At 64.0% G+C, this 25,198-nt stretch overlaps 1 protein-coding gene across 2 annotated transcripts in view; it reads right to left on the reverse strand.

The window, feature by feature from the left end:
• PIEZO1 (piezo type mechanosensitive ion channel component 1 (Er blood group)) overlaps positions 1 to 25,198 on the reverse strand; it is a 112,005-nt gene that overhangs the window by 25,060 nt on the left and 61,747 nt on the right. For both annotated transcript variants that reach the window (XM_084644326.1, XM_084644325.1), the window contains exons 4-18: positions 22,742 to 22,784; positions 21,915 to 22,077; positions 10,384 to 10,552; positions 9,860 to 10,073; positions 8,380 to 8,551; positions 7,620 to 7,721; positions 7,019 to 7,091; positions 5,929 to 6,029; positions 4,895 to 5,155; positions 4,696 to 4,807; positions 3,907 to 4,085; positions 3,195 to 3,343; positions 2,246 to 2,425; positions 904 to 986; positions 314 to 474 (exon numbers count right to left, since the gene is read on the reverse strand). In XM_084644326.1, coding sequence (XP_084500452.1) covers positions 314 to 474; positions 904 to 986; positions 2,246 to 2,425; positions 3,195 to 3,343; positions 3,907 to 4,085; positions 4,696 to 4,807; positions 4,895 to 5,155; positions 5,929 to 6,029; positions 7,019 to 7,091; positions 7,620 to 7,721; positions 8,380 to 8,551; positions 9,860 to 10,073; positions 10,384 to 10,552; positions 21,915 to 22,077; positions 22,742 to 22,784 — 2,162 coding nt within the window. The remainder of the gene's footprint in view (positions 1 to 313; positions 475 to 903; positions 987 to 2,245; positions 2,426 to 3,194; positions 3,344 to 3,906; positions 4,086 to 4,695; positions 4,808 to 4,894; positions 5,156 to 5,928; positions 6,030 to 7,018; positions 7,092 to 7,619; positions 7,722 to 8,379; positions 8,552 to 9,859; positions 10,074 to 10,383; positions 10,553 to 21,914; positions 22,078 to 22,741; positions 22,785 to 25,198) is intronic.

Consider the following 25,198-nt stretch of genomic DNA (forward strand, 5'->3'; position numbering starts at 1 on the left):
GCAGAGAGCACACGGGAGCGAGGGCAGAGCTGGGGGCGCGGGTCAGGGGGCCCCCAACTCCAGGGGCACCTTCCAGCCTCACCGCGGACGGCCGGGGCCCCCCACTGAGTCGTAGGGCAGCCAAAGGAACCCCCGGCTAGCTAGCGGCCCCTCTCCCACCCCGACGCAGCGCTCCCTCCTGCCCCGAGGATCCCCCCCTGCCTATGGGGCCCTCCCCATGGCTGGCAGAGGCAGATTCCCCAGCAGCAGGGTGGGAGCCCTCGAGGGCATTTTCCTTTCTGGTCTCCCGAGCACGCCCGCCCATCGCCGTTACCTCCTGCAGCGCCACCCACACGGTGTAGAGAGCCACCAGCTTGAGGACGTGCAGCTCCACGAGGCGCCGCACGAAGACCTGCCCGCGGGTGAGGATGTCGGAGAAGGTCCAGCCCAGCACCACCAGGCGCTCCAGCACCAGGCCCCACTTACTGGGCACCGCTGCAAAGCAGGGCAGCTTGTCACGGCCACACCGGTCCCCCACGTGCCGTGCCCTCCCCCGCCCAGCCCCGCCCCCCGCCAGGCACTTCCCCTCCCCCACCAGCACCCCCCATGTACCCTGGGCTCCATGTCCCCTCCCTCACCAGCACCCACCCCGTGCCCAGCACTCCCCTCCCCTCGGTGCCCTCCCCCTCCCCCAGTAGCTCCCGCCCTTGTGCTCTCCCAATCCGCTTCCCCACCAGCACCCCCCACAGGCCCTGCAACTCCCTGCTCCCTCCCACACCAGTGCCCCCCCACCCCGCAGGCTCCCTCCCCCTTCCCAACATCCCTCCCCCCGGAGAAACGGCCCCTCCCCCACAGTCCCAGCTTACCCCAGTTCACCCTTCCCTCCCCCGCTGGGCTCTGCCCAGAGCCCTGAGCGGCGATTACCTTCCGAGGCTGAGTCGGCGTCCCCGGGGTCAGCCTCCGCCTCCGCACGGGGCAGCAGGTGGCTCCCCCGCGCCTCCTCGCACCTGCAGCAGGGAGGGAAGGGACGGGGTCTCAGGGGAGGAGCTGAGAGGGGGATCCCCGGGGCTGGGATGCCGGGAGCAGAGGGGCCAGGGGCCCTTGAAGAAGCAGAAGCCAGATCCCAAAGGTGGTGCCCCAAGTAGCTCAGCGCCCGCCAGTGCCAATGCGGGGCCTCGGGGTCAGCGCTCCGAGGGGCGGGCGGCCCTGCTGAGCCACCTGCCCTGCTCCTGCAGCCCCTGGTATCCGACAGACCCCCCGGCAGGGCCCTCTGCTTATCCCACGCGCTGCACTGGCCAGCTGGAGCCTTCCGACAGCCCGCCGGGCACAGCCCCGCATCCGCTCACCCGCCCCAGCTCTCTGCACGGCAGCGTGCCCAGGGCTGGATCCCGAGGCCCAGCTGCAAGAGCAGCTCAGAACAGGGCTAGGCTCGGCTCCAGCGCCCACAGCTGGCCCCTCCCTCGTTCAGGGCAGCAAGGGAGGAGGTTGGGGAGGGACGGTCCAGCCCCACAGCGCAGCCAGCAGCAGGTGCTACCCGAACATGCAGGAGCCCAACGCTGCTCCCTGCCCGGCTGGGAACCAGGCACCGCACGCTCCCTTCCTGAACACGTGGGGCAAATGGACAGGGGAGAGGGCGTGGGGCTGCCCAGGGGCAGGGAAGGTTCATCAAGGAAGGGGCTGCACTGCTCCTGCACAGGGAGATACCAGGACCCCACTACCCTCGTGTCAGACCAAGGGGAATGAACGCCAGAGGCAGGGTCCCATGCCAGCCCACCCCCCACCCCAAGCTCATATCCAGGCCTGTCTGCAGAAGGGACCCCTGCTCCCAGCCCAGGGGTCCCAGAGGAGCACCAGGCTGGAGCAGACAGGATGCCCAGAACTGCGCCCTCTCCTTCCAGACACACCTCCTAGAGCCTGCTCCAGCCCCTTTCCCGGCTCCCTGTCCCCACAGACCCTGCTTGGCGTATTTGCCCACTTGCCCCACTGCCGAGCCAAACCCAAGGGCCCAGACTGCGAGCCCTGGCTCATCACGCTGTACTGGGGCACCAGGCAGGCCAGAGAGTAGGCTTGATGGGACTCTGGGTCTACTCAGCAGTCAGGGCCCACAGATGCCCGGCTTAACCCCTCTTGGGAAATCACCTGGCCAGTGTCACCAGCCCTGGGTCTGCCCAGGCTGCTGCTCCCTCCTCTTTGCAGCCACCCCCCAAGCCGTGTCCCCCCCGTGCTGCTCAGGGCACATCCAGCGCCAGGCGGGAAGGGAGCATACCTGGGGGCAGGCGGGCTCCGGGGCTCCGGGAGGGCCACGTGCTCCAGGTCAGTGATGCGCATGAAGGGGCGGTGGAAGTAGTGGAGCTGCAGAATGCAGGCCAGCAGGAAGAAGCCCGGGATGAGGATGCTGGAGAAGAGCTCGGAGACGCTGAACTGCTCCAGGCCCAGGTCGCCCAGCCTGGATGGGAGGAGAGCAGCTGAGGGCCAGGGTGACGGAGCCCCCACCCCAACTCCTGCATCCAACCCCAAACGCTGCTCCCCAGCCGCAGCGAGCAGAGCTGGAGAGCTGCAGCCGGGGCACTGCCTCGGTCCCAGCCTGGTGGGAGAGCAGCTAGTCGAACCGGCCGGAGCTGCCTGTCCCCGGGGGAGCAGAATGGGCATGCCGGCAGAGCGCCCGGCGATGCAGGCTGCTACTGACACGGAGACGCCCTGGTCCCGTCCGGTCCCAGCACACGCTCCAGACAGCAGGCTGAGCGCTGGGACCCGGGAACATCCTCCGTGGGAATCACCTGAGTGGCCACAGAGCAAGCTGGAGTCTGTGCTAGGAGAGGAGGAGGGCTGGGAAACAGGACTCCTAGGTTCTCTCCCTGGCTCTGCCACAGACGGCCTTTCGGGAAGTCCTTGCCCCTCTCTGTGCCTCAGTTTCCCTCTCCATAGACCAGGGGGAGGTAACAATCCTGCCATTCCTCTCGGGGGGGGAGGGTCACTGGGCCAGGCTCTGGAAAGGGCCAGCTCAGCGCTGTGTACTCCGGCCCCACTCCCAGGGAAGACCCTGCCCTGCCGAGGGGATGGGGCGACCCCGCCTGGGGGCTCTGACCCTGGGGCAGGGTTTGAGCACCTAGGAGCTGGAGCAGCCACTGAGCAAAGCTTGGCCTGGAGCGCTGTGCAGGCAGTGGCAGGGCTGGAGGGGGGGGCGGCCGCTGGGCGGCCCCCGGGGCGTCACTCACTGCTGGTCGGTGAGGCCGGTCAGGTTGCGCCAGTACACGGGGAAGTCCTCGAACTGGAAGGTGTAGACGGCGATGAGCACCAGCATGGTGTAGGCCACCACCAGCCACCAGAAGCCCTTCAGCAGCTTCCTCCACAGGCTGTAGTAGACCTGCAGGGACCGGAAGCCATAAGCTCCTGGGCACCCACCTCCCTCGCAGCCCAGACCCCGGCCGCACCCCCAGCTCCCAGCAGGGCTGCCCAGCTTCTCTGTCCTCAGGGTAGGGTGGGTGCCGCGCTCCCTCTCCTGAGCCCATGATCAGCTTGCACCATCACCCTGCCCAGCGCAGCCCTGTCACCCCCCTCGGAGCCTGGCCTGGACCCCCAACGGCTGTGCCAGTTAATTCAATGCCCCTTGCTCTGCCCCACCTGATGGCTGCCACCCGCAGAGTGGCTCAGTCACCCCATGGGGCCTTGGAGGTTTCTTTAAGCCTCGGCACGGAGGGCTGGCCGGGAAGCACCCCACCCAGCAGCCTGGTGCACCTGCCCACCCTACCTAGGCGGGTTCCCCATCACAGCTGCAGACAGTGGCCGATCACGGGGCAGGTGCCCAGGCAGCCCTGGAATCAGACAGCAAGCGGCTGCCTAGGCTAGCGCCCCATGCAGGGAACATGCCCAGACTAGGTGCCTCGCAGGGCTTGCCAGCCAGCCTCTCCTGCCGGGCGCAGGCCTCACCTGGAAGAGGATGAGGCAGAGGAGGAAGAGGAGCATGTAGACGATCTTATAGACCACCAGGCGCCCGGCGAAGCTGACCACGATGAACATCCCGGCGCACACGTAGATCCAGTACTTGGCGTACAGATCCATCAGCAGCTCGCCCAAGAACTTCAGCATGCTCCGTGGCTGGCCGGGCTCTGCAGGGCACAGCGGGTGAGAGCCGGGGACATGCCAGGCCTGGAGCCAGGGAAGCGGCTCCGGGCGACCCAGCATGTACGTTTCCCTGGTGGGCGGCAGGCTCCGGCCCCAGATATGCAGACATCACCCACAGGTGGCACCAGGCATGGTTCCTGGGATCAGAGCCCGCTGGTGCCCGAGATGCCCTGCTCCGTGCCCAGGCAGAGGGGGCCAGCTCCCCAACCCGCTCCCCTCCCCATGGCAAAGCAGTGAGCGTGCCCAGGCTGCTCTGAGCAACACCTGTGAGCCCTGCTACTGTGGGCAGGGGGGCACACAGCTGCCCAGGTCCCGCCACAGTTATATCCGGCCGGACGCAGACCAGCCCCTCATCATCCCGGCACACAGGTCTGCAGTGCCACAACGGCCCCGGCCAGGCACTGGCTGTGCCCGCTCCAGCCCAGGGCACGGCGGAGGGCGCAGCAGCGTCTCCCCGGCCAGCACGCACTCGCTGCACCTCCCCCTCCGAAGGCTGCCGTGGGCTCCCCGTGGAGGTGGGGGAGGCCGAGGCCCCGGGCAGGACCCGGGGGTGTTTCGGGGTCACCCCGCAGGCTGTGGGGGAGGGGCTCTCACCTGTGTCGGAGACGGTCACCTCCAGCAGCGGGGCGGGCGGGCGCTGGCGTTTCAGCAGCTTCTCCTTCACGAACTGCCGCAGCAGCAGCCAGAAGGGCAAGGTGTAGAGCAGCTGTGGGGAGCAGCGGGAGATCAGCCACGGGCAGAGGAACCAGCCGGCCCAAAGGCGGGGAGGGGAGGGGAGCGGAGGGGGGGTTACCTTGGCCCCCAGGTCCAAGCAGGGGTATTTGGTCCTGACCAGCCCCAGCTGCTCCAGGCTCATGAAACCGACGCGGGTGGGCAGCTCGGGCTCCAGGTCCATGCCCCAGACGTACTGCAGGCTGCAGAGCGCCAGCCCGTAGAGCAGGAGGAAGGGGGAGCAGAGCATGGCGAAGTGGTGCCGGCTGCGGACGATCCAGATGAGGCAGGCCCAGAGCAGCAGCACGAAGGTCAGCCAGCTGTGGTAGGTGATGCTCCACACCTGGTGGGGAGAGGAGACTCTGCCCTCAGGCCCTGCACCTGGCTGGTGCATCGCTCCCCATGTTCCATGTCAGCCCAGCCCCCACTGGGGCTCAGAGCCCTGATCCGGAGCTGGTGCACCCCCTCCCACACCCCATGTCAGTCCAGCCCCCAAACTGGGGCTCGGAGCCCCAGTACAGAGCTGGCCCCTGCCCACGTCAGCCCAGCCCCCACTGGGGTTCAGCGCTCCGGTCCGGAGCAGGCGTACCCCCTGCCCACGTCAGCCCAGCCCCCACTGGGGTTTGATGCTCCGGTCCAGAGCAGCCGTACCCCCTGCCCACGTCAGCCCAGCCCCCACTGGGGTTCGATGCTCCGCTCCGGAGCAGCCGTACCCCCTGCCCACGTCAGCCCAGCCCCCCCTGGGGTTCGATGCTCCGCTCCGGAGCAGCCGTACCCCCTGCCCACGTCAGCCCAGCCTCCACTGGGGTTCAGCGCTCCGGTCCGGAGCAGGCGTACCCCCTGCCCACGTCAGCCCAGCCCCCACTGGGGTTTGATGCTCCGGTCCAGAGCAGCCGTACCCCCTGCCCACGTCAGCCCAGCCCCCACTGGGGTTCGATGCTCCGCTCCGGAGCAGCCGTACCCCCTGCCCACGTCAGCCCAGCCCCCCCTGGGGTTCGATGCTCCGCTCCGGAGCAGCCGTACCCCCTGCCCACGTCAGCCCAGCCCCCCCTGGGTTCAGCGCTCCGCTCCGGCGCTCCCCCTGCCCAGCCGCTCGGAACCCTGCCCCAGGCTCACCATCATGGCGATGAGGGCACAGACGTAGCTCTGCTTCATTATCACGTGGCCCAGCGCGTGCAGGGGCAGCCTTTGCCTGCGCCGCTCCGGCTTCTTACTCACTGCCCAGAGAATCGCAGGGACGGTTAGAGCAGCCCCAAAACTGCCCAGATACACCCCCACCACCACCAGAGCACCCCACGACTCATACCCATCACCTCCCAGAGAGGAGCCCATCCCATGGGGCATGAAGGCTCCAGCTCACCCCATAGGCACCTGACACTGCCCCAAAATCCCCCCACCAGCCCCTTCAGCCCCACCCGCCTCGAGGAGACAGAGCAAGGCTGAAAACTGGCCACGCACTTTGGGACCGATGTAGAACGAGAGCGGCACCGACAGGCCAGGGGCCGTGAGGATCCGACAGTGACGGGCACGGTACCTGAGGCCAGGCTGGAGGCTATGGGGGGATCAGACAGTGATGGGCGCAGTGCCCAAGGCCAGGTCAGAGGCTGTGGGAGGATTGGACAGCGATGGGCGCGGTGCCCAGGGTCAGCGCAGGGAGCTGTGGGGCCATGAGGGGATCAGACAGTGACAGGCGCCGTGCCCGGGACCAGGTCAGGGGGCGGTGGGGCCTGGGGGATCACACAGGAACAGACCCCCCATTCATGCGACCCCTGGAAGGTGCACGTCCCTGCAATGCTGAGCTCTGACCACTAGGAGTCAGCTTTGCTTCACACCCAACTGAGCAGCCGGTTCAGCCTGGCTGCTGGGGTCCCTTTAATATGAGCAGGGCTGGGGGGCAGCTCATGCCCACCTCACTGCCCGGGGCAGAGCAGGGACGAGGGCCTGTGCCAGCCAAGCCCTAGAAACTCCCCTCTGGAGGCTGCCCCGCCCTGGGCGCAAGGAAAGGGGGTTCCTGGCGCAGGGGTTGCAGGCTTGGGGTGGGGACCAGCTAAGGGCCGAGGCGAGTGGGGCCGTGATGGAGCCCTACGCCCAGGAGAGCACCAGAGGCTAGCACAGCAGGGCAGTGCCCAGGAAGGGGCAGCCGCTGCAGTCACTGAGCTGAGCCGCCCCCCAGTGTGTCTCTCCTGGGCTGGTTACGGCCACTTACCTGGCCCGATCACATGCACGGTGCAGTTTTCAGTGTCTGCAGCTGAGGCCTCGGTGCCCGGGGACAGCATCCGCTGGGGGACAGAGATAGGAGGGGGGTGAACCCCTGGGCAGCCCCAGTCTGGAGAGTGTCAGGCCTGGGCATACAGGCTGCAAACGCTAGGCGGCTTCACAGCCACGGAGGGTGCAAGGGGCAGGTCTGTGTGCTCTCCTTCCCCCACAACCCCTCCTCCTGCCTCCCCCGCCATTATCTGTCCAGGATGTTCTCTCTTTCTCTCACACACACAGACACACCCGTCCTGCACCAAGACCCCCGACCCAGTGTCCCTTGGCCCTTCTTGCTGCCCCCTGCAGCCCCACCCCATGGACTCTCCAGCATGAGGGACAAGAGCATCCCCCCTTCCATGCCACCTCTCTCCGGCCCCACTAACCCACCAAGCCCTCGAGCCCTCGTCTGGCTGGTGCCCAACAGCCCCGTCCTCTGCCCTGAGGCACCAGCTGTCGCACTAACTCCAGAGGGAAAGCCGGGAGTCTCCAAAGGGCAAGCGCAGTACAGGGGCCCCATTCCCAAAAACCCAAGGGCCAGCGGCTCCTGTCCTAACCTCGGTTTCTTCAGCTAGGTGGCCTCCCACACTGGGCCAGCTCTCCAGCTCCAGCAGCTCATCCTGGGGGTCCGCTGCCACCGCTGATGCCTCCGCCATGTCCTTCGGGGTGGGGGGGAAAGAGCCAACCTCAGTGCCTCGCTCCCACATGCACAGTGGGGCAGACGGTGACGGGCGCTGCAGCAGGGACCCGGGGCGTGGGGGGGGTCTCCCCAGAGCCAGGTAGAGAAGGACTGCGCCCTCCCTGCTCCGAGAGGGGAGCCTCTGGGACTGAGCTGCCTGGAACAGAACCGTCCCCTCCATGCTCTGGATGCCTCTGCACGTAAAGCCCCCAAATCCTACTGGCCACATGCCCCATTTCCCTCTCCAAGGCTCCCCAGCACTCGGGGAGTCACACGCTGGGCGAGAGCGAGCTCTGGGGAACTCGGGGCAGGGCAGAGGCCTGGCCTGGCAGGGATCCCTAGCTGTGGGGTTCTGTGCTGCAGACCCATGGGGCACACACTTGGCAGGGCTGGAGGAGGACCATCTGCAGTGGGGCAGCCAATGGTTTGGGGCTCTGGCCCCACTCCCTGCTGTGTAGCATGGTGAAGAGTTCCACTTTCAGCCGCTAGCTTGATTGCTCTTTGCCCACGTCCCCAGGTCGGCACCAGTGCCCTCTGGAGCACCAGCTTCCCAGCTGCCCCTCCCCTGGCACTGGGTGGGATACAAGGGGGCAGGATGGGCACAGCACTGTGCTGTACCCGGCCCCCGAGCCCCTCACCCGTTCCGAGGAGTCCAACCTCCTCAGCTTCAGCAGAGAGGCCACGGTGAAATACAGTAGCAGCAGGACACCGGGGTTCACGTAGACCGGCCAGGGGTGGCTGGTGTTGAGGAGGAGGGCGTTGGGGTTGGAGCAATTCAGCGGCAGGATGAAGGCCTTCAAGCCGAATATGCTGCAGGGAGGAAGGAGGCGGCGTTACACCCCTGGGCATGGAAGCACTGTCAAGGCCAGGGGGCAGAGCCAGCTGGGAGCTGGCAGGCCAGTCTGGGTACTGAGGTGCCGGCAGCTGATGGTCATTCGCAGGCTTGCAAGGGGTGCCCCGGTGCTGAGCATGCCCCAGAGCCCCTCTTGCTGCCCGGGACGCCAGTGGGAAAAGCGACCATGCTTTCTTCCACAACAGCACATTGTTTCCTTTGCTCATTTTGCCGTTCGCTGCCCCCCACCCCCCGTCTGCCACTTCTCCCGGCCGCTCTGCAAACGGGACCACCTGAGCCTTTCCCATACCCCCTCCTCTCGCCAGGGCTCCAGCCAGCCTCGCGGGTCATCCCTCCATTTCGGCTCTGTCCTCGGGCCGGACAGAACCCACCTGCCGGGCCAGCGGCCCAGCAATCCACCCAACCGGGGAGCTCAGGATCAGTTCTCAGCCCAGCCCTCCCACCCCATCGTCCTCGGCTTTCCTCACTGCCACCGTCCGCTGAGCAGAGGCCATAGTTACTGCTGAACCCAGCCGAGGACTGGTGACTGCACAGACGGCTGTGCTAACCAACCAAGCTTCACAGCCCCCCTGAGGCACAGAGCAGGGCCGGGCCGTGCCCACACCGCACACAGCGAACCAGTGGCAGAGCTGGGACTAGGCCCTAGGACTTGCTGGATCCCGGTCTGATCGGCACATCCAGGGTCCCTTCACTGGCAGCTGGTTCCATCAGCTCCCCCTGGCATCCCCCTCCAAACCAGCCCCTGGCTACGGGAGAGCTCCTCCTTGGCGACCCACAGGTCCCCCCTTCCTTCCCTGCTCCCTCGGGAGGGGCTTATTCAGGGGAACCTTCTGGTGCCAGAGGCAGGTTGATAGGCAGGACGCAGGTGGGAATATCACCCGTGGGAGATGGGTCTTCCCCCCGCAAGTCAGGAAGGGGGCAGGCGGCTGCACCCACCTGTGCTGCAGGATGAGGCCGTGATGCCCACTGTCACTGGAGTTGGAGGGGCAGGCCTGCCACAGGCGAGCGACGGGACAGGGGCAGGCCAGCCCCGCTGCAGGGGATGGATGGGTGATGGGACGGGGCAGGCCAGACCGGCTGGAGGGGCGACGGGACGGGGGCAGGCCAGACCGGCTGGAGGGGATGGAAGGGCAGCGGGACAGGGGAAGGCCAGACCGGCTGGAGGGGCGATGGGACAGGGGCGGGCCAGCCCGGCAGCAGGGGGGTGGGAGGGCTCCGGATAGGGGCATCAGAACACAGGAGGGAGGCCAGGCCCGGGGCCTTACCGTGCCCAGATGCTGGCAGGGGGGAAGAGCCCCTGGATGAGCGGCGCCTGGTAGCTGTAGATGCAGAGCAGGTGGCCGCCGGCAAAGACGCCCACCATGACGCACAGCGTGTTGAAGCCCAGGTGGCTGATGGGGAAGTGGCAGGCCCACCAGGTGCAGATGCCCACGAAGAGTAGGTAATAGACACTGGAGAAGGCAGATGGCAGAGCGATCCCTGGGGAACGAGCCGACACCGGGGCTGTTACTGGGGCTGCTGAGAGCTGCAGTAGCCAGGTCACAGCTGGGGCTCCCCCCAGGGCCCTGCTCTGAGGCCCACGGGGGCCCCCCACTTCAGCACTGGGGACAGAGGCCTCTGCAGTGAACAGGGGCAGTGCAGGCTGTGCTCCCCCCCGCACCCCCAGCCCCTCTGCTGACAGCTAGGCTGAGAGCCCCAGACTCATCCCATGCCCAGGCCACGGATCCTGCAGTGACCCGGCGACCCTGGGCCAGGAGAAACTGGAGAGGACCCTCCCCTCAACACCTACCTGCCAGAGCCAGCAGCAGGATGGCCAGAAACTTCCCCACCGCCAGCAGGAGCCAGTGCACCCTCACCCGCAGCGTAGCAGCCAGCAGCCCCCTTCGCTTCGCAGAGCCCACCTCCTCTGCAGTCCCTTGCCCAGCCGGCCTCTTCAGGTCCTCCTCCTCCTCCTCCTCCTAAGTAAGGAACGAGAGCCAGGCTGTCACCGTGTCCCTCGGGCCGGCAGCAAGAGCGGCCACAGAGATGGATTCCTTTGGTCGGTGCAGTTACTGCACACGTGGTAGGAAATCCAGGGATCCAGCCCTGCACGCTGGGGCGTCTCACACACACGCACACACTCTCCACGCGCCCTGGCCCCACAGGAGGCAGTACAGAGCCAGGGGCCAGGAGGAGACAGTTCCCCTCTTCAGAGGGTGCGGCACACACCACGTGGTAAAGACACCATTGACTGGTGGTTAGCACGGAGCAGGACTCCGGAGTTCTATTCCTGGCTCCGTCACCCTCACTGTGTGACCGTGGGTAAGTCACTGCCCCTCGTTGTGCCTCAGTTTCCCCATCTTCCAGATGCCTTTGGTGCCCCTGACCTGCCTGGCTTACGCAAAGGGCTCCTTATCCCTACAATACAAAGGCACTGAGCTAGTCGGAAGCCCAGGATGAGCTGAGCTCCGGCCAGGCGACGCAGAGCAGACAGAGCCATGGAATGCAGAGAAGGACGACACCACCATGGAGCCTGCCGGGGAAAGGAGACCCTCGATCGGTCTCTGGGCAGGGCACCGGAGGCGAGGCGTCAGAGCAAGGGAGGGCAGGAGCAGAGCCCACGCTCAGGGATCAGTCACGCTGGCTGTACAGAGCACCGGACAGACATGGACCCCCAGCAATGGATGGGTCGGGAGATGCAGGCAGCATGGTCAGGCTGTGGTTTCCGCCGACGCACAGAGAGGAATAAATGGGGACAGAGACTCCTGTTCTAGACCAGCCTGTGGCGCTGGCCCGACGGGTGGGGGAGGTTCTATGGGTCTGGTTTACCTGCCCAATGGCCTGGCCTTTTTACCAGCCCCACACGAGAGGGTTCTGCACCCACACCATGGTCATTTCAGTGACCAGTGGCTAGAGCACAGGAGTCAGGGGCTGGGCCTGGCTCTGACACTGACCCCGGGTGAGTCATACCCCAGCTCCATGCCTCAGTTTCCCATCAGTAAAACAGGGATAACCAGACCTGCTTTGCAGGGATTTTTTCACTCAGCCGGCTGGTGTTTTGAGGCTCTCAGGTGGAAGGTACCAGCAAAGCCCTGGAGAGGACTGGACATGGCACAGCAGGAGTTTGCTGCGGCTGCTGGGAAAGGGCGCCGTCTCCTGTGGTCAGAGGCGGCAAGCTCCCCACCAGGGCTTCCGTGGGAGGATAGCTGGAGAAGCCACCGGTGTTACAGGGAGTCGCAGTGGAACCAGCTGCCCGTCCTGCTCAGTTCTCAAAGCACCTGCCATTTCCACAGCAAGGTGGGCGAGGGAAGAATAAATACAGAGCAACGAGGAATCTGCTGCCGGAGCAGCCCCACCGGGCCACGTACCAGGCGTGCCGGGAGCCGCTTGGCCACCTGCCTCTTCCTCCCTTCGCTGCACCCTTCAGCCACGGGGAGGTTCAGAGATTTCAGACAACAGCAGCCCAGCTGTAGCTACATATAAATGCCACGCATGATCTGCCTGGCGAGGGCACAAGGGGGCAGCCCTATGTACAGAGCTGCCACGCCGGAGCAGGGCAGGGCCCAGCCAGCCTGGTCTCCTGTCTCTAACAGCGAGTGCCCAAGACAATGCCATAGATTCAGAGGCAGGAGCTTCTCCAGACCTTTGGGAAGGGGAAAGGGATCTGGGATCCCCCCGGGCTCTGCTGCTCTCACAGAGCACTTTCCAGCCGTCCATTGCAGCATCCTCACCCGCACCCCACAGCAGGGGAAACTGAGTCCCAGCAATGAGAAGCGACTCCCCCACAGTGGTAGTGAATCAGTGGCAGAGCTGGGACGAGGACCCAGGAGTGCCGGCTCCCATCTGTGTGTCCTGCCCACTGAGTGATGCTGCCTACCAGACGAGGAACCCGGGCCGCAATGTCCAGATCCAGATCCAGGCTCTTCCAAGGTTCTGGTGGGTCGGGTTCAGCCCGTTGCTGACAGATTCAGACCTAGACTGTTTGGGCTGGGCGGGCAAAGGTGCCTCATCACCCCATGTACAGTGGTGTCCCGTCCCTCCCCAGCCATAACCTGACCCTCCAGGTCAGAGAGTCACAACCTGGGAGTATTTCTGGGTTGGGTCATGTTACACGGGGGTGGGAGGGTGAGACAGGCTGGGGACCTGCCCCGTCCCATGGGGGTCACTGGAGACCAGCACATTCCACCAGGAGCTTGGTCACTGCTCACTCACATGCTGCCCAGTCCTCCAGCAATCCCTGCTCTCTGCAGCTCTGGAACCAGCCCTGCTGGTGTGGGAGCCAGCTGCCGCCACTCTCCACCCCACAGCCCTGCACCTGGCCTTGTTTGTCTCATTAGCTGCTTGGAAAACACATTACAAAAAGCCTGTTTTTCTTGGCGCTGCAGCCTGGGTTCCCGGCACCGAGCAATTTTCCAGGCCGCCTTCCGCGCTGATCCATTCTCGCAGCAAAGGTATTTGCAGCTGACGGGGCTCCAGCCGCAGCCTGGCACTGTCCGGGCCTGGGCTCGGGGCGCCGGGTTCAGATCCAGTTCAGATTACTTCACGCACAGAAACAGACCGCAACTAAACGGCATGAGGGCTGGCTGGAACCCTCTCCTGGAGCCGGCATTCACTCAGCCTTTTCCACCCTCACCTCTGCACTCGCTGCTGGCCCCTGCTATGGGGGATCTGCAGCGAGAGGGGGCCCAGGCCCAGGGCCAGGGAGTGCTTCAATCCTAACTGGAGGGGGATGGGCAGCCGAGGAGAACTGGGCAGCTCCCTCCTGCACAGCTGGATGTATCGATAGGGTCCCTGCTGTGCACCCAGGGGAGCCAGGGCTTTGCAGCTGTGGGATTTGGAGGTGGAACCCCACTGAATTATGGGGCTGAGGCCCTCGCCAGGTATTTCCATTTCTGCCAGGAGAGCTATGCCAAGGCAGACCTTGGCTCTGCTCTGGGCACCGTCCATCAGCACCAGGGCGTCTCGCCCGCCAGGCTGCCAGGCCCAGGGCTGATGGGTCACAAGCACCAGTCACAGAACAGACCCCGGGACACGTGGAGCTAAAATTCACAGCAATGGTAGAAAGCGAGGGCCCTTGAGGCACCATGCCCAGAGAGCAGGCCGGGGTACAGCGGGTTGCAGCCACACACTGAGCCCAATCAAAGGCATGAAGGAGCCATGTTCTGGGGTCACCCCAGGCGAGTCCCCTCCTTCGCTGTCTGAGCCTGGGCCCCCTTGCCCCTAAAGAGCCACTGCCGGAAGGGTGGGCAGGGAATCGTCCCCACGCATCCTGTGGTCTCCAGTGCCCAGCTAAGTGCCCTGCGCGTGGCCCCAGCCCGGGTCGGCTTGCCAAGAGCGCTGGCCGCAGGAAGCTGCTGCACCAAGTGCCACGGCTGGAGAGAAAATCCCTCCCCTTCCCCCCACAGCTGCCAGCCTCCATCAGCTCTGCGGGGCCAGCTCTGCCAGGCACCCTGCTGGGCGCTCCCCGTGGCTGGCCCAGGCAGCCCCATCCCCGAGGCCGGGCTGGGACAAACAGCCAGTGTTAGGAACCAAGAGAGATCAGATGCTGCAGCTTGCTGGGGGACGCGGACACTTCCCACCTGCCTCCCCGTGGGGGGCTGGGGCAGCTGAGACTTAGCAGCTTCCAGGCTCCGCGCCCCTGGCTCACCCTGGTCCGACCTGAGCACTCTGCAAACCCCACCCTCCTCCCCCAGCACCCAAGAGCTAACGATGGCGTTTCCCCCTAGCTGAGCCAAGGGGCTCCTGGCAGCAGCGGCTGGCGCAACCCAGGGGCCGGCGCAGCTGTGCCAGCCACCTCACTGGGCAACGTTCTCACGGGCCAGTGCCAATGGGAAACAAAAGGCCTGGCCGGCCCTGAGTTAGGCTGGGGTCTGTCTCCTGTGGGCCGGGAGCACAGAGGGTGGGGAGAAGCCCCCTGGTTTCTTCACTGCTAGCACGGCCAGAAGCAATCAGAACGGTCTATCCCCGAGCAGCTGGCTTTGGACAGGCCCATGCCAGAGCTGTCTGAGGAACTGGGGAAAGCAGCCGGGTCGTAGCAGCTGAGGAATCTCACGCTGCTTTACAATCCTTCTGGCATGAAGCCTCGTGCCACCTCTGGAAGGAGGGCAGCGGGGGCACTGCTCCCATCTCAGAGACGTGGCACCGCACAGCAAGTCAGGACACAGCCAGAACCCAAACCCGGACCCTCTGCTCTAACCACTAGGCCCTGCTCCCAACCAGCCACACAGCCAGCACAGGACTAGAAACAATAATCCACTCGCAACCCCCTAAAGGCCCCGCCACGCAGGGTGCTGGTGACCAGGTCCCCATCATGGGACGCAAGCTCAGCTCTCTGCCAGTGAGTCTCTTCAGCCCAGGCACCAAGCAGGGACCAGGGAGCTCTACAGCGCTCAGCTCTGAGCGCCAGAGCTGGAACGAGTTTGCTGGGTCTCTACCTGGCCCCTGTCTGGACCCATCCGCCAGTTGGGTAGGACTGGCAGCCTTCAGCCACAAAAGGGCTGGACTGGGCCCAAGGCACATTGGCAGAGCTCTGAGGATGAGCCAGCCGCCCCGAACCACGCCTGGGTGCAGCAATCAGCCCCCTCTCTGGCCAGCAGGCGCACGAGAACACCCCGACACACATCCCCCTCGCAACCCGGGGCGGGACGCTGGCGCCGTAGAGCTCTGAGGCGGGCAGGGCAGGGCAGGGCGTTGGGCTGGGAGGAGCTGAAGAGTTAACGTTCCCAGCAGGGGCGGAGAGGGCCAGGCTCCGCGCCCCCGATCCCAGCCCAGGTGCGGCTGGGCCTGAGGCTGGCCAAAGCCCACATCCCCCGTGGTGCTGCCCCAGGTCCGCCTTTGCTTTCTGCCCCTACACGCACCCCAAGGCCCCCGACAGCTTGTTGTGGCAGCAGGGGGACATCTCCACTGAACACGGCACCCGGCAGCACCCACTACCACAAAGGGTCCCCAAACAAGCCAGACCCCCAGTGCAGCGGACAAGCATCTCCAAACCGCAGAGGGAAATTTCCTTCCTACTTGGCTCACTGCTCTGGCCGCTCGGCCTCCTGCCAACATGGCTGGAGGGCAGGAGCCAAGTGAGCCCAGGTACCAGCTGGGGCAGAACACGGGGGGATCTGGGCAGTGTCTGATCCAGAAGAGGCAGGAGGCCCTGCTCCCCAGGTCCGCGGCCCGGGGCTGCTTAGGCGAGCTCTCATTAAGGAATGTGAATCTTGAGGAATGTTCACAGGGGCCAGGGGCCGCGCCAATCCCAAATACAACACAGGCACCGGTTCAGACAATTCCTGGGATGGTCCAGGCAGCTCCTGGAACCGCAGGCACAGCTAATGAGGAAAACATGGTCCGTCTTGGCAGGACGAGTGCTCCCAACCCAAGGCCCCTTCCTCTGAGGAACCAGGGGCAAGTCAGATGGAGAAGAGGAGGGTCAGGAGATGGTCGCTGACTGGTAGTCATCAGAGGCCTTTCCCATCCCATAGCCACTTGCGGCCCAGATGGCCTCAGTCCTGTGTCCCTGTCACAAAACAAACCCCAGACTGGGTGCCACTTTGCTGCTGGGCTCAGCGGAGAAGCTCTCTCCATTGGGGGTGCCCCTTCCAGGGCAGGGGCACGGATCAGAGTCGGGGAAATGCAGTGCTACTACCTGCACTAGCAGTTCTAGCCTGCAGGCTCTGGAGCTGCCGGTCCAGCACCTTGCACCACCACTACGCAGACGAGAAGAGAATTCTCTATGCCATATACAATTCACCCGTGGAACTCACTGCTGCAGGGTATTAGTGAGGCGAACAACAAGGGTTCCAGATGTCCATGGATTGCAGCATTAGAAGTCCTAGTTGCTAGGATGTAGTTACTCAGGCAACTGATCCTCAGGCTTCAGGCCATAACCTGATCACCAGCTGAGGCAGTAAAGCATCCCCTCCCAGGGTGTAGCCTTAGCCAGGTGCATTGTGGGCTTTTCCCACCTTCCTCTGAAGCACGCAGCACTGGCCTCTCCTGCAGCTAGACGGACCAATGCTCATTTCCACAGCTGCAATTCCTAGGTTCCCCTTCAGGCTTCGAGTGACTGGTTGCTTCTAAAACGCCAACTCCTCAAACACAGCGGTGACCTCCTGGCCTCATCAGCTGGAGTGCCAGTGTCCTGCCCCCACAGGCACCTCTGGGTGCCCTGGCTGGGGATGGACCTGCCGGGCTGGTTTGTTCAGGGGGGAGGATTCGTTCCACTGGTCACCATTCAGCGAGGGTCTGAAAGGATGGGACAGGAGAGGCTTTCTGTGCTGGGAGTAGAGAGCGCTGCAGGACAGCACACCAGGGAGAAGGCCGCACGTGCCACCCCGCTGCCCCCAGACACCCCTTGCTGTGAGCCCCGGAGCCTGGGCTGCAGATCCAGCTGCGCCCGGCCCCGAGGGCAGCTCGCCAGGAGCACCGCTCCAGTGATGAAGCCCAGGGGCTGCAGCAGGGGCCGGACAGGGAGGCCGCGGGAGGCTCCAGGAGCTGCAGGCAGCAACACTCGGCTACCAGCCCATCTGGCCCCGGCCCCAGCTGCAGCCTGGCCTCTGGCGAGCCCCACATAATATCGGCTCTGTTACTCGGGCTGTTTCCTAGGGTCCCCATGGTAACCGAGGAGCAAACGCGGTCCCTCCTCCGCTCGCTGGGTGACTCACCTTGGGTTTTACAAGGCGCCCGGAACAAGGGATGGGGGTGGGGGGCAGAGGAGCAGGAGCTCCCTCCAGGTGGGCGTGGGGGGAACACTGCCTGCATCACCCCCCCCCTCCCAGCGCCAGGCAGCACCAGCCCCACGCACCCAGATTCCAAACCCCAGCCTCTGGGCAACGCAGGCCCAGCTCTGCCAAACCAGCTCCTTACCCCGGCCCAGCGTGTGGGGTCCTGGGCAGGACTCATTCTCCTCTGGCTGGAAAGGCGGATGCACACGGCTGTCACAAAGGGTGTGCTAGACTCTATGCTGCACTGGGGCAGGGCCTCCTGCCCCCTGTCTCAGGGCACTAGAGGTGTCCCGCTGCCGGCAAGGCCAGGCCTGGTGATTTTGCTCATGGGCCATTTTCTTGGTGATTTTCCCAACAAACAGCCCTGAGTTTGAGGATGGGGGGTTCCAGTGGGGAGCCTGGCGGGTCAGAAGTTTGGGGTTTGGCCTCCAAAGGGTCCAACATCCAAACCGTTCCCAAATCAGTGGGGGCTAGAGAAGCCCTGGAGCAGCTCTCCTCTTCACCCGCCATGGACGTCCTGCCTGCTCCGTGCCTAGATCCTCACGCTGGCTCCATGCTTGGATCCCCCCGGCGGGATAAAAGGCTCCATGCGTCCACCTCCTTCCAAAGCCCCTGGGGTGGGAGCCGGGAAGCCGGTGACTTGCAAAGGAACGGAGACGCCAAGGTGTTACGGCCGTCAGAGAGTCCTGCCCTCCTGGAGCAGAAACGGGGGGGCTCTGGCCCTGCATGTTGGCCAGACTCGTGCTGTGGTAATTCCACTCTGCCGCCCAGAAAGCCCCACACGTGCTCAGCGGGACACAGCACTCCCTGCACGTCCTGTCCTTAGCTGCTGCGCGACGTCTCCATTCCAGCTCGGAAGTGGCTGCATTTCACCAGTGGAAGAAGGGATTTCTCTCTCACAGGGGCCGTGCGAAGATCTGTGAAGTGCTTTGAGATCCTCCGCAAACGGTGCTGCCAGAGGGCTACATATCTGGGCTCGTAGCTGCAGCAGCTCGATCTCGGGCTGCGTGTCAGCTGACAGGCTGGACAGAACTCTGCGGGGTCCGGATACTGGAGGATGTGCAGACGCAGGAGGCCAAAGCGTCCGTGGGGTTTTGGAGTAGAACCGAACCCAGTGTGCGCTGGCAGTGCTAAGTCTCCGGTTATCTGGGCAGACGCCCTGAAACTTCCTCTGTGGAGCAGAGGGAGCGTGGGGTCAGGGCTGGGAGGAAACCGCTTGGCTGGCTCTCCCCACTGTGGAGATCACGTGTCACTCGAGGCCAGGGGTTTATCGGCACTGCGGTCATGCCATTGCTTGGATCTGCCCGGGGGTGGACGCGGGCAGTTTGGGCTGTGCGAACGCAGCACTGAGCCAGGCGCGCTGGGCTGGCTCCATCGGCAGAGGGGCCCAGCAGCTGCTGAAACAAGGTTTCCGAGATGCCGGGAGCCTGGAGCTGGGGACAGCCTTGCCTTGCAGCTCGTGGCTGGGTGCTAGCTCAGGGACTGGGGGCTGGCGGCAGGGCCCAGCGGGGAGGGCTGGCCTCCGTCTCTAAGACCAGTAGGGGTTGGATCAGATCAGCAGTGCAGGAGGCTGCGACGCCCGACTTCACATGCTCTCTCCCCAGCGGCCTCCCAGGCTCGACGCAGACTCACTCCTGCAGCCGGTGGCTGTTACATGGGAGCTGTCTGACCAGCTAACAAAGGCTCCAGCCGGGGCTACTGCAGGGAAGCACCAGTCCGGGATGGGACCGACTGGCCTCATCCTTCCATTCGCCCCCCACTTTTCCGGGAAACACAACGGGCCAGGTTCTCTGCCATCACACCAGGGCACTCTGTGTCCGTGGCAGAAGCATCTGGCTGCTATGAATCCATGACCCAGGCTCACTGGACACAGGCCAGGGAGGACCAGGATGGGTGGGGGGCCTGGCCCTGTGCTCCACACTCTCTGTGGGGTTCTCCCACACCTGCCTTGGGGCCCCTCATACCCAGAGCCATGCTGAGGGGGCTTGGGTGAGTCAGGCTTGGAGCAGCTTGTGGACAATTGTGCCAGGATTAGCCTCGGGTGCTGGTCTCCTCCCTCAGGAGAGTCTTTGTGGTGCCTTGAAAGGGCAAGTCAGCTGGGGCCCTTGATGTGGTTTGCCGCAAAAGGCCGCCGGTGAATGGGCCAAGAGCCCGCCCGTTCCCATGCACAGACAGGCCCTAGGGTGACTTGCAGGCAGGACAAAGGACGACTGCACTGAGCCGGGAGTGCAGGTGATGGGAGGAACCGAGCCCCACCCATGTTTGGGGGCTCCCTCGCCCTGCAGTTCCAGGGCGTCAGTCGTGGGGAAAGGGCCCAGGTTACCCCGGTCAGTCAGGCCAAGGGAATCAGAACCCTCTGCCCTTCTCTAGAGCTGTCCGTCTGCCTGAGGCACTTTACAAACCAATGGGAAAACTGAGGCACAAGGCAGGGGAGGGCCTGGCTCAAGATGGCAGTACAGCAATGCCAGAGCTGGGAATGGAAGAGCTCCCCAGTTTCTAGTCCTCTGCTTTAACCCCAGCTCACGTCCCATTCCCATAAATATGCCCCAGGATGGCGGGGGGGGGGGGATTCCCTCCCAAATCCACTGGGAACAAGGGGTGCCCAAGCCTCCTCTTCCAGAGAGGGAAACTGAGGCACAGGAATGGACCACAACTTGCCCTAGGTCAGATGACAGAGGCAGCGGTGGAGCTAGAAACAGCACCCTGCTCTCTGGACCCACAGCCCCAGGCCCTGTTCACTGGACAGGGCTGCCTCCCTTCTGGCAACCCAACGGGCTGGTCATGCTCTTCCCCAGGCCTTTCATTAGCACACGGCCAGGCCACGGCATCCAACAGCACCGGCGGTTAGCGACCAGCACACCTGCCCTAGCCACCAGGGGGGACCCCGAGGGGAAGGGGTCAATGAGTCAGTGCAGGCAGACAACCCCGGCTCTTGGGGGAGATCCAGGGCAGGCTGGCGAGTACAAGACGTGTCCCCCATTAGGAGGCTGCATCTTGCCCCGTCCCAGGGATGGGTCCCTCCCAGGCCCCAGAGCTGAAGAGCCCTTCATGCGGACAGGGTTTGCAAGGCCAATGAATGCAAGGCCGGCACGCAGCAGGCATCTGGTGCAAACTGGAACAGTCCAATCTCTCGCTGTCAGCCCTTGAGCACCTGCAAGCTCCGGGGGCTGAGACAGGGCGAGGCCCAGTGTGAAGCTGAAGGATCTGCCCCGTAAATTAGGCAGCAGTGCCAGATTCCACAGCCGGGAATGCGGTTCCCAGGGGGCCAGGTTCGCTGGTCCTGGCTAATCCCATTAGCACATCTGTTCCATAAGTGGTCTCTGGGGCTTCCTCAGCCAGGCCAAGCTTCCCAGGCTCCCAGCTGGCTCCAGCGGCAGCAATTTGAAAAGCTAAATAATGCTCAGGAGGGAGCTCAGCTTGGCCAGCTCCTGTGCTAAGCGGCGGGCTGGCTGCAGACAGGTTGGGACACTTCTGTGCTGCAGATTAACCTGGGACCAGACAGACCTAGCCCCTTGAACTCCTCCTCGGGGCCGCTTTCCCAGGAGCTCAGTGTCAGCTAATGGGATTCCCCGTGTACGAGGGCCAGGACGGTACAATAAGTACATCATTTTCCATGCTCTCTAACACCTCCCATCCCAAGGGCTCTCCATCTTAGTGCACACGCCAGGCCCTCTGAGCTCATGTACGCAGCCACGGCAGAAGCAAGCCTCACGTATGCACAAGGATCACTTTCCTCCTACACTGAAAAGGGAGGTCGCCCCGTTGCTGAGGGGTGTGAAAAATCCACCCCCCACGGCAGTGTCGTTCAGCTGACCTAACCCCCGGTGTACACAGTGCTAGGTCAGTGGAAGAAAACTTCCATCCACCTGGCTACCGCCTCTTGGGGAGGGGGATCCCCGCACCGCTGCAGCTGTTCTGTTTCCGCGTTTCAAGTGTAGACAAGCCCTAGTGCCAGGCAGCCACCTCTGGTGCCCCTGTTTAACAGGGCAGAACTGCTCCGGACAGGAAGGACAATCCTGTATCCAAGGAATCCAGCCTGTTATCTTGGCTGGGGCTCTGGAAAGAGCAGGGCCGTGGCTGGCAAGGAAAGGAAACACACACCAGCTGCGGACCCAATGCTCATTATCCTGAGGCAGGTCTGGCCTGGCCTGGCCTGTGCTGGAAGTCCTTCCCCCACCGCACGGATTGAAGCTGCAGACACAAGTCAAGGCCATGGCTGGAGCCCGGAAGATCCCCGTGGCCGTGGAATGGTTCTGTTGAGGTCCAGATTCTAATGGGGGTGCGGGGGTCATTCCTGAGTCCATGCCCTGCACAGGACAGCTCCCCAAAGTGTGTGTGGAGGGCTGTTTGTGTGTGTGTTTGGTCTAGAAGAAATCCCATCACACGAGACACTGACAGCCAGTCTGGACAAGGCCCTGGGGAAGAATCCTGCCCACGGGAGGGGCTAACAGAAACCCGGGGTGGAAAAGCCTGACAGCTCTAACCCACAGCTAGAGCAGTTCACCAGCTTCCCCCTGCCGCTGGGCACAGGCCATCCCAGCAGGGACCGCACCCGGGCCTGGCGCCTGTCCGTCAGAGACCAGCCATCTCAGCTGGTGGAGAACCCAGTGCCGGGGCAGCATCTCACCTGTTCGAGGGGCTCGAGCGACTCCAGCCTCTGGACACGCACCGCTGCACTGCCCTTGGGCACCAGGCGGTGGCCCAGGCCGAGGCAGGTGGCAGAGACCAGCAGGATCCCCAGGTCGGGAGCCACCAGGCGCACAGAGTTGGGGATGTCGTTTAGGTCCAGCCTGCGAGGGAACGAGTCGGAGGGCGGGGGGAGGGAGAGGTAAACACTCGCCTGCCGACAGGCCAGCCCCTCGCGCTGTGTGAGACCCACGGGCAGAGGCCAGTGGGAGTGGCTGGGGGGGGACCCAGGTGGCTCAGCCACGGTTGTGGGAACAGACCATCAGGGAGCAACGCGCCCTGCCACGTGCTCCTGCTGGCCACCCCACAGCTCCCTCTGGCCCTGCCTTGGGCGAGCGAGTCCCTCCGCCAGGCTGGGTGGGAAGCTGGCAAACCCAGCTGGGACAAGGAGACTGCGGCTCTGCCTTCGCCCTCTGCCAGCACAGCAGCAAATGCCTTGAGTCGCTGCGGCGGCATGCTGGGGCACACAGGCGGGCTCTGGCCCTGGCCTGTCCCACCACACGGTGCTGCTGAGGTAGGCGTAAGGCCCAATTGTGAGACACTCCCCCGGGGTGGGGACCTGCCTTCTGAGCCTCCCCCCAGCGATCAGTTCATGGGCTGGAGCACAGCCCCCGATGGCCCCCGTGACCACCCAGCCAACGCCCAATCACAGCAGGGGCTTGGCTCCCTATATGGGGCCCGCCCCAGAGGAGCGTGCCTGGGGCCGCATGCGAGGAAGCCATCACCACCCAAGCTCCACGCGGCATAATGCAGAGATCTGCCCCTTACCTGGTGACCCCAATGTGACGGGCGAGCGTTTCCCACGTGCTGCCTGTAGGGAAGCAAACAAAGAGGGAGTTAGCCTGGCAAACCCCCTGGGAACGGACACAGACACCAAGACATTGCTGAGCCCAGCAGCAGATGGACAGTGTCTGAGCAGGAAGGCTGAGGGCCAGCACAGGGCCAGCAGCGCCTGATACCACAGCAGGTGGCCGCCTGCAGTAACTCACCAGCTTGACCCTCGCGAGCCAAATGGCTCAAAACTAGAATGTTTCACCTAAAGGAACAGTGTGACTAGTGCAGGCCTAGATCACCAGACCCGTGTGTGCAAAACGGCACGCACCGAATCTGTGCAAAGTTACTGCAAGGGCACGTGGGAGGGAACAGTCAGACGGCTATTTCTGCCCCCGGCTGTTTGCACACCCAATTACGGTCTTAGCGAATACTGTACAATCCGCTTTGCCCATAGAAATGCCAGGTTCAGCCCTCTAGATCTCACATTTATACAGCATCTTCCAAAGAGCTGAAAGCTCTTTCCAGACTAGCCATGCAGGGATCGCTTTGCCCACCGCTGAAATGCGATCACCTCCGAGGTGGAACGGGCCGGCTGTCTAACAGCCTCATAATATCCGTTGAGGGGAGGTGTCACAGAGTCCCCGGGCGATGCTCTGGAACTGCTCCCTACAAAGCCAGTCAGGACTATGGAGGAGTCTCCTCTCTGGGAGCAGCCTGTCTGTAGGACACACAGCTCACACAGCTTCCACCTTCCTGGGTCTGACCTCGGAGCATTCAGCATCCTCTGCCCCCCGTGTGTTTCCCACAGCGAGTCCGCTCAGGCGGGGTCCTGGGGAAGCCAGAGGGTCCTGCCCCGCAACTCCGCAGTCAGACGGGACTCTCAGCCAGCCAGTAAAACAGAAGGTTTATTAGACGACAGGAACATGGTATAACACAGAGCTTGTAGGTGCAGAGAACGGAACCCCTCAGCCGGGTTCATTGTGGGGGGCAGTGAGCCAGACAACCACGTCTGCCCTTCACTCCATGCCCCCAGCCAGCCCCAAACTGACCCCCCCTCCAGCCCCTCCTCCTCTGGGCTTTGTCCCTTTCCCGGGCCAGGAGGTCACCGGATTCCTTTGTTCTCCAACCCTTTAGCTCTCACCTTGCAGGGGGGAAGGGCCCAGGCCATCAGTTGCCAGGAGACAGAGTGTTGGCCATTTATGTACACTGGCCCTTTGCTCTGCAACAATTAAACTCCCTTATCCCACCACCTAGAGACTTAAAAAATGCCTTGGGGAAACTGAGGCACCCCTACAGTATTCAGAGGAAACATTAAGAACAGTCCCACTTCGTCAGAGGAGGATAAGAATAATCTTCGATCTAGCTGAAACTGCAGGGGAATTTAGGAAGCAAAATGCAATTTGCCAGGTTGGAATTAGAGCCGGACACCGGGGTTCCCAGCCCTGCTCGGGGGGGTCGGGGGGGGCTGCCGTAACCCCAGGTGGGTCAGGACCGTAGCATTGCCATCTCATTCTTAGCCCTGCAGCCGGAGCGGACTCCCCAGAGTGCACATGGGGAAGGGCACATGGGGTCACGGCCACACTTGGCGCAGAGGCAATGGAGACCCACCAAGAATTAACGTGGACCTTTGAATCCTGCCTCAGGCATTCACAACGTGCCCCTGTCATGCAGGGAATCTGTATCCCTATCGCCGTGCCGTGCACTGCTGAGTGCATCCTTCCTTCCAGAGCGCTCTGGCTGGGAGCAGAGCCCGGCTGGCTGGGACACCTGACTATGGGGCCACGATATATCCGACAACACTGGGGGGGCGGGGGGCACAGATGGGTCTCCTTGAATGGCAAAGAGCCCCCCACAACCCTGGCCCCAGGCTGCTGCCTCCAGCAACGTCCCCAGCACACGTGGATGCGGTACTGCTCGGGGGGACGCCGCCAGCAAAGCCCTTCTCCCTGTCAAGCCCGGAAGAACGAGAAGGGCAGGGTGCCAGGAACAGGAGCAAGGGCCAGTGGAGCTGCTGAGAGCTCAGACGCCACCCGCTCTGCAGCTGGCTAGCGAGCTCGTCGAAAGGGTCAGCAGGTGTGGGGAGCTGCTCCATGGCAGGGGCAGAGGGGAGATTGTGTGCTACAGCCCCACCCCCCCCTCCTCCACAGCACCTCCTCCCCGCAGCCCCGTGCGGCACCGCCCGGCGCGTACACGCCTTCCGTGCCAGCGTTCCCCGCTCCGCCCTCTGACTGTCCGGCCACCTAACCGGCCAGACTTCCACGACAGCAGCAACAGTGACATCTCCAGCGCATCTCAGCAAACTTCTCCCTGGCCCAGCAGGACCTCTAAGAGCGCCCCCCAAGGGACTGGCACACCAGGGGCTTTCTCCTTCTAAGGACGCTCGCCAGCTCAAGGGCCAGGGATGTGGCAAACGTGAAAGCCGTAGTTCTGATGTCACATTCCCAAGGCTTG

Source organism: Lepidochelys olivacea, assembly GCF_965140295.1.
Source record: "Lepidochelys olivacea isolate rLepOli2 genome assembly, chromosome: 12".
Lineage (NCBI taxonomy): Eukaryota > Metazoa > Chordata > Testudines > Cheloniidae > Lepidochelys > Lepidochelys olivacea.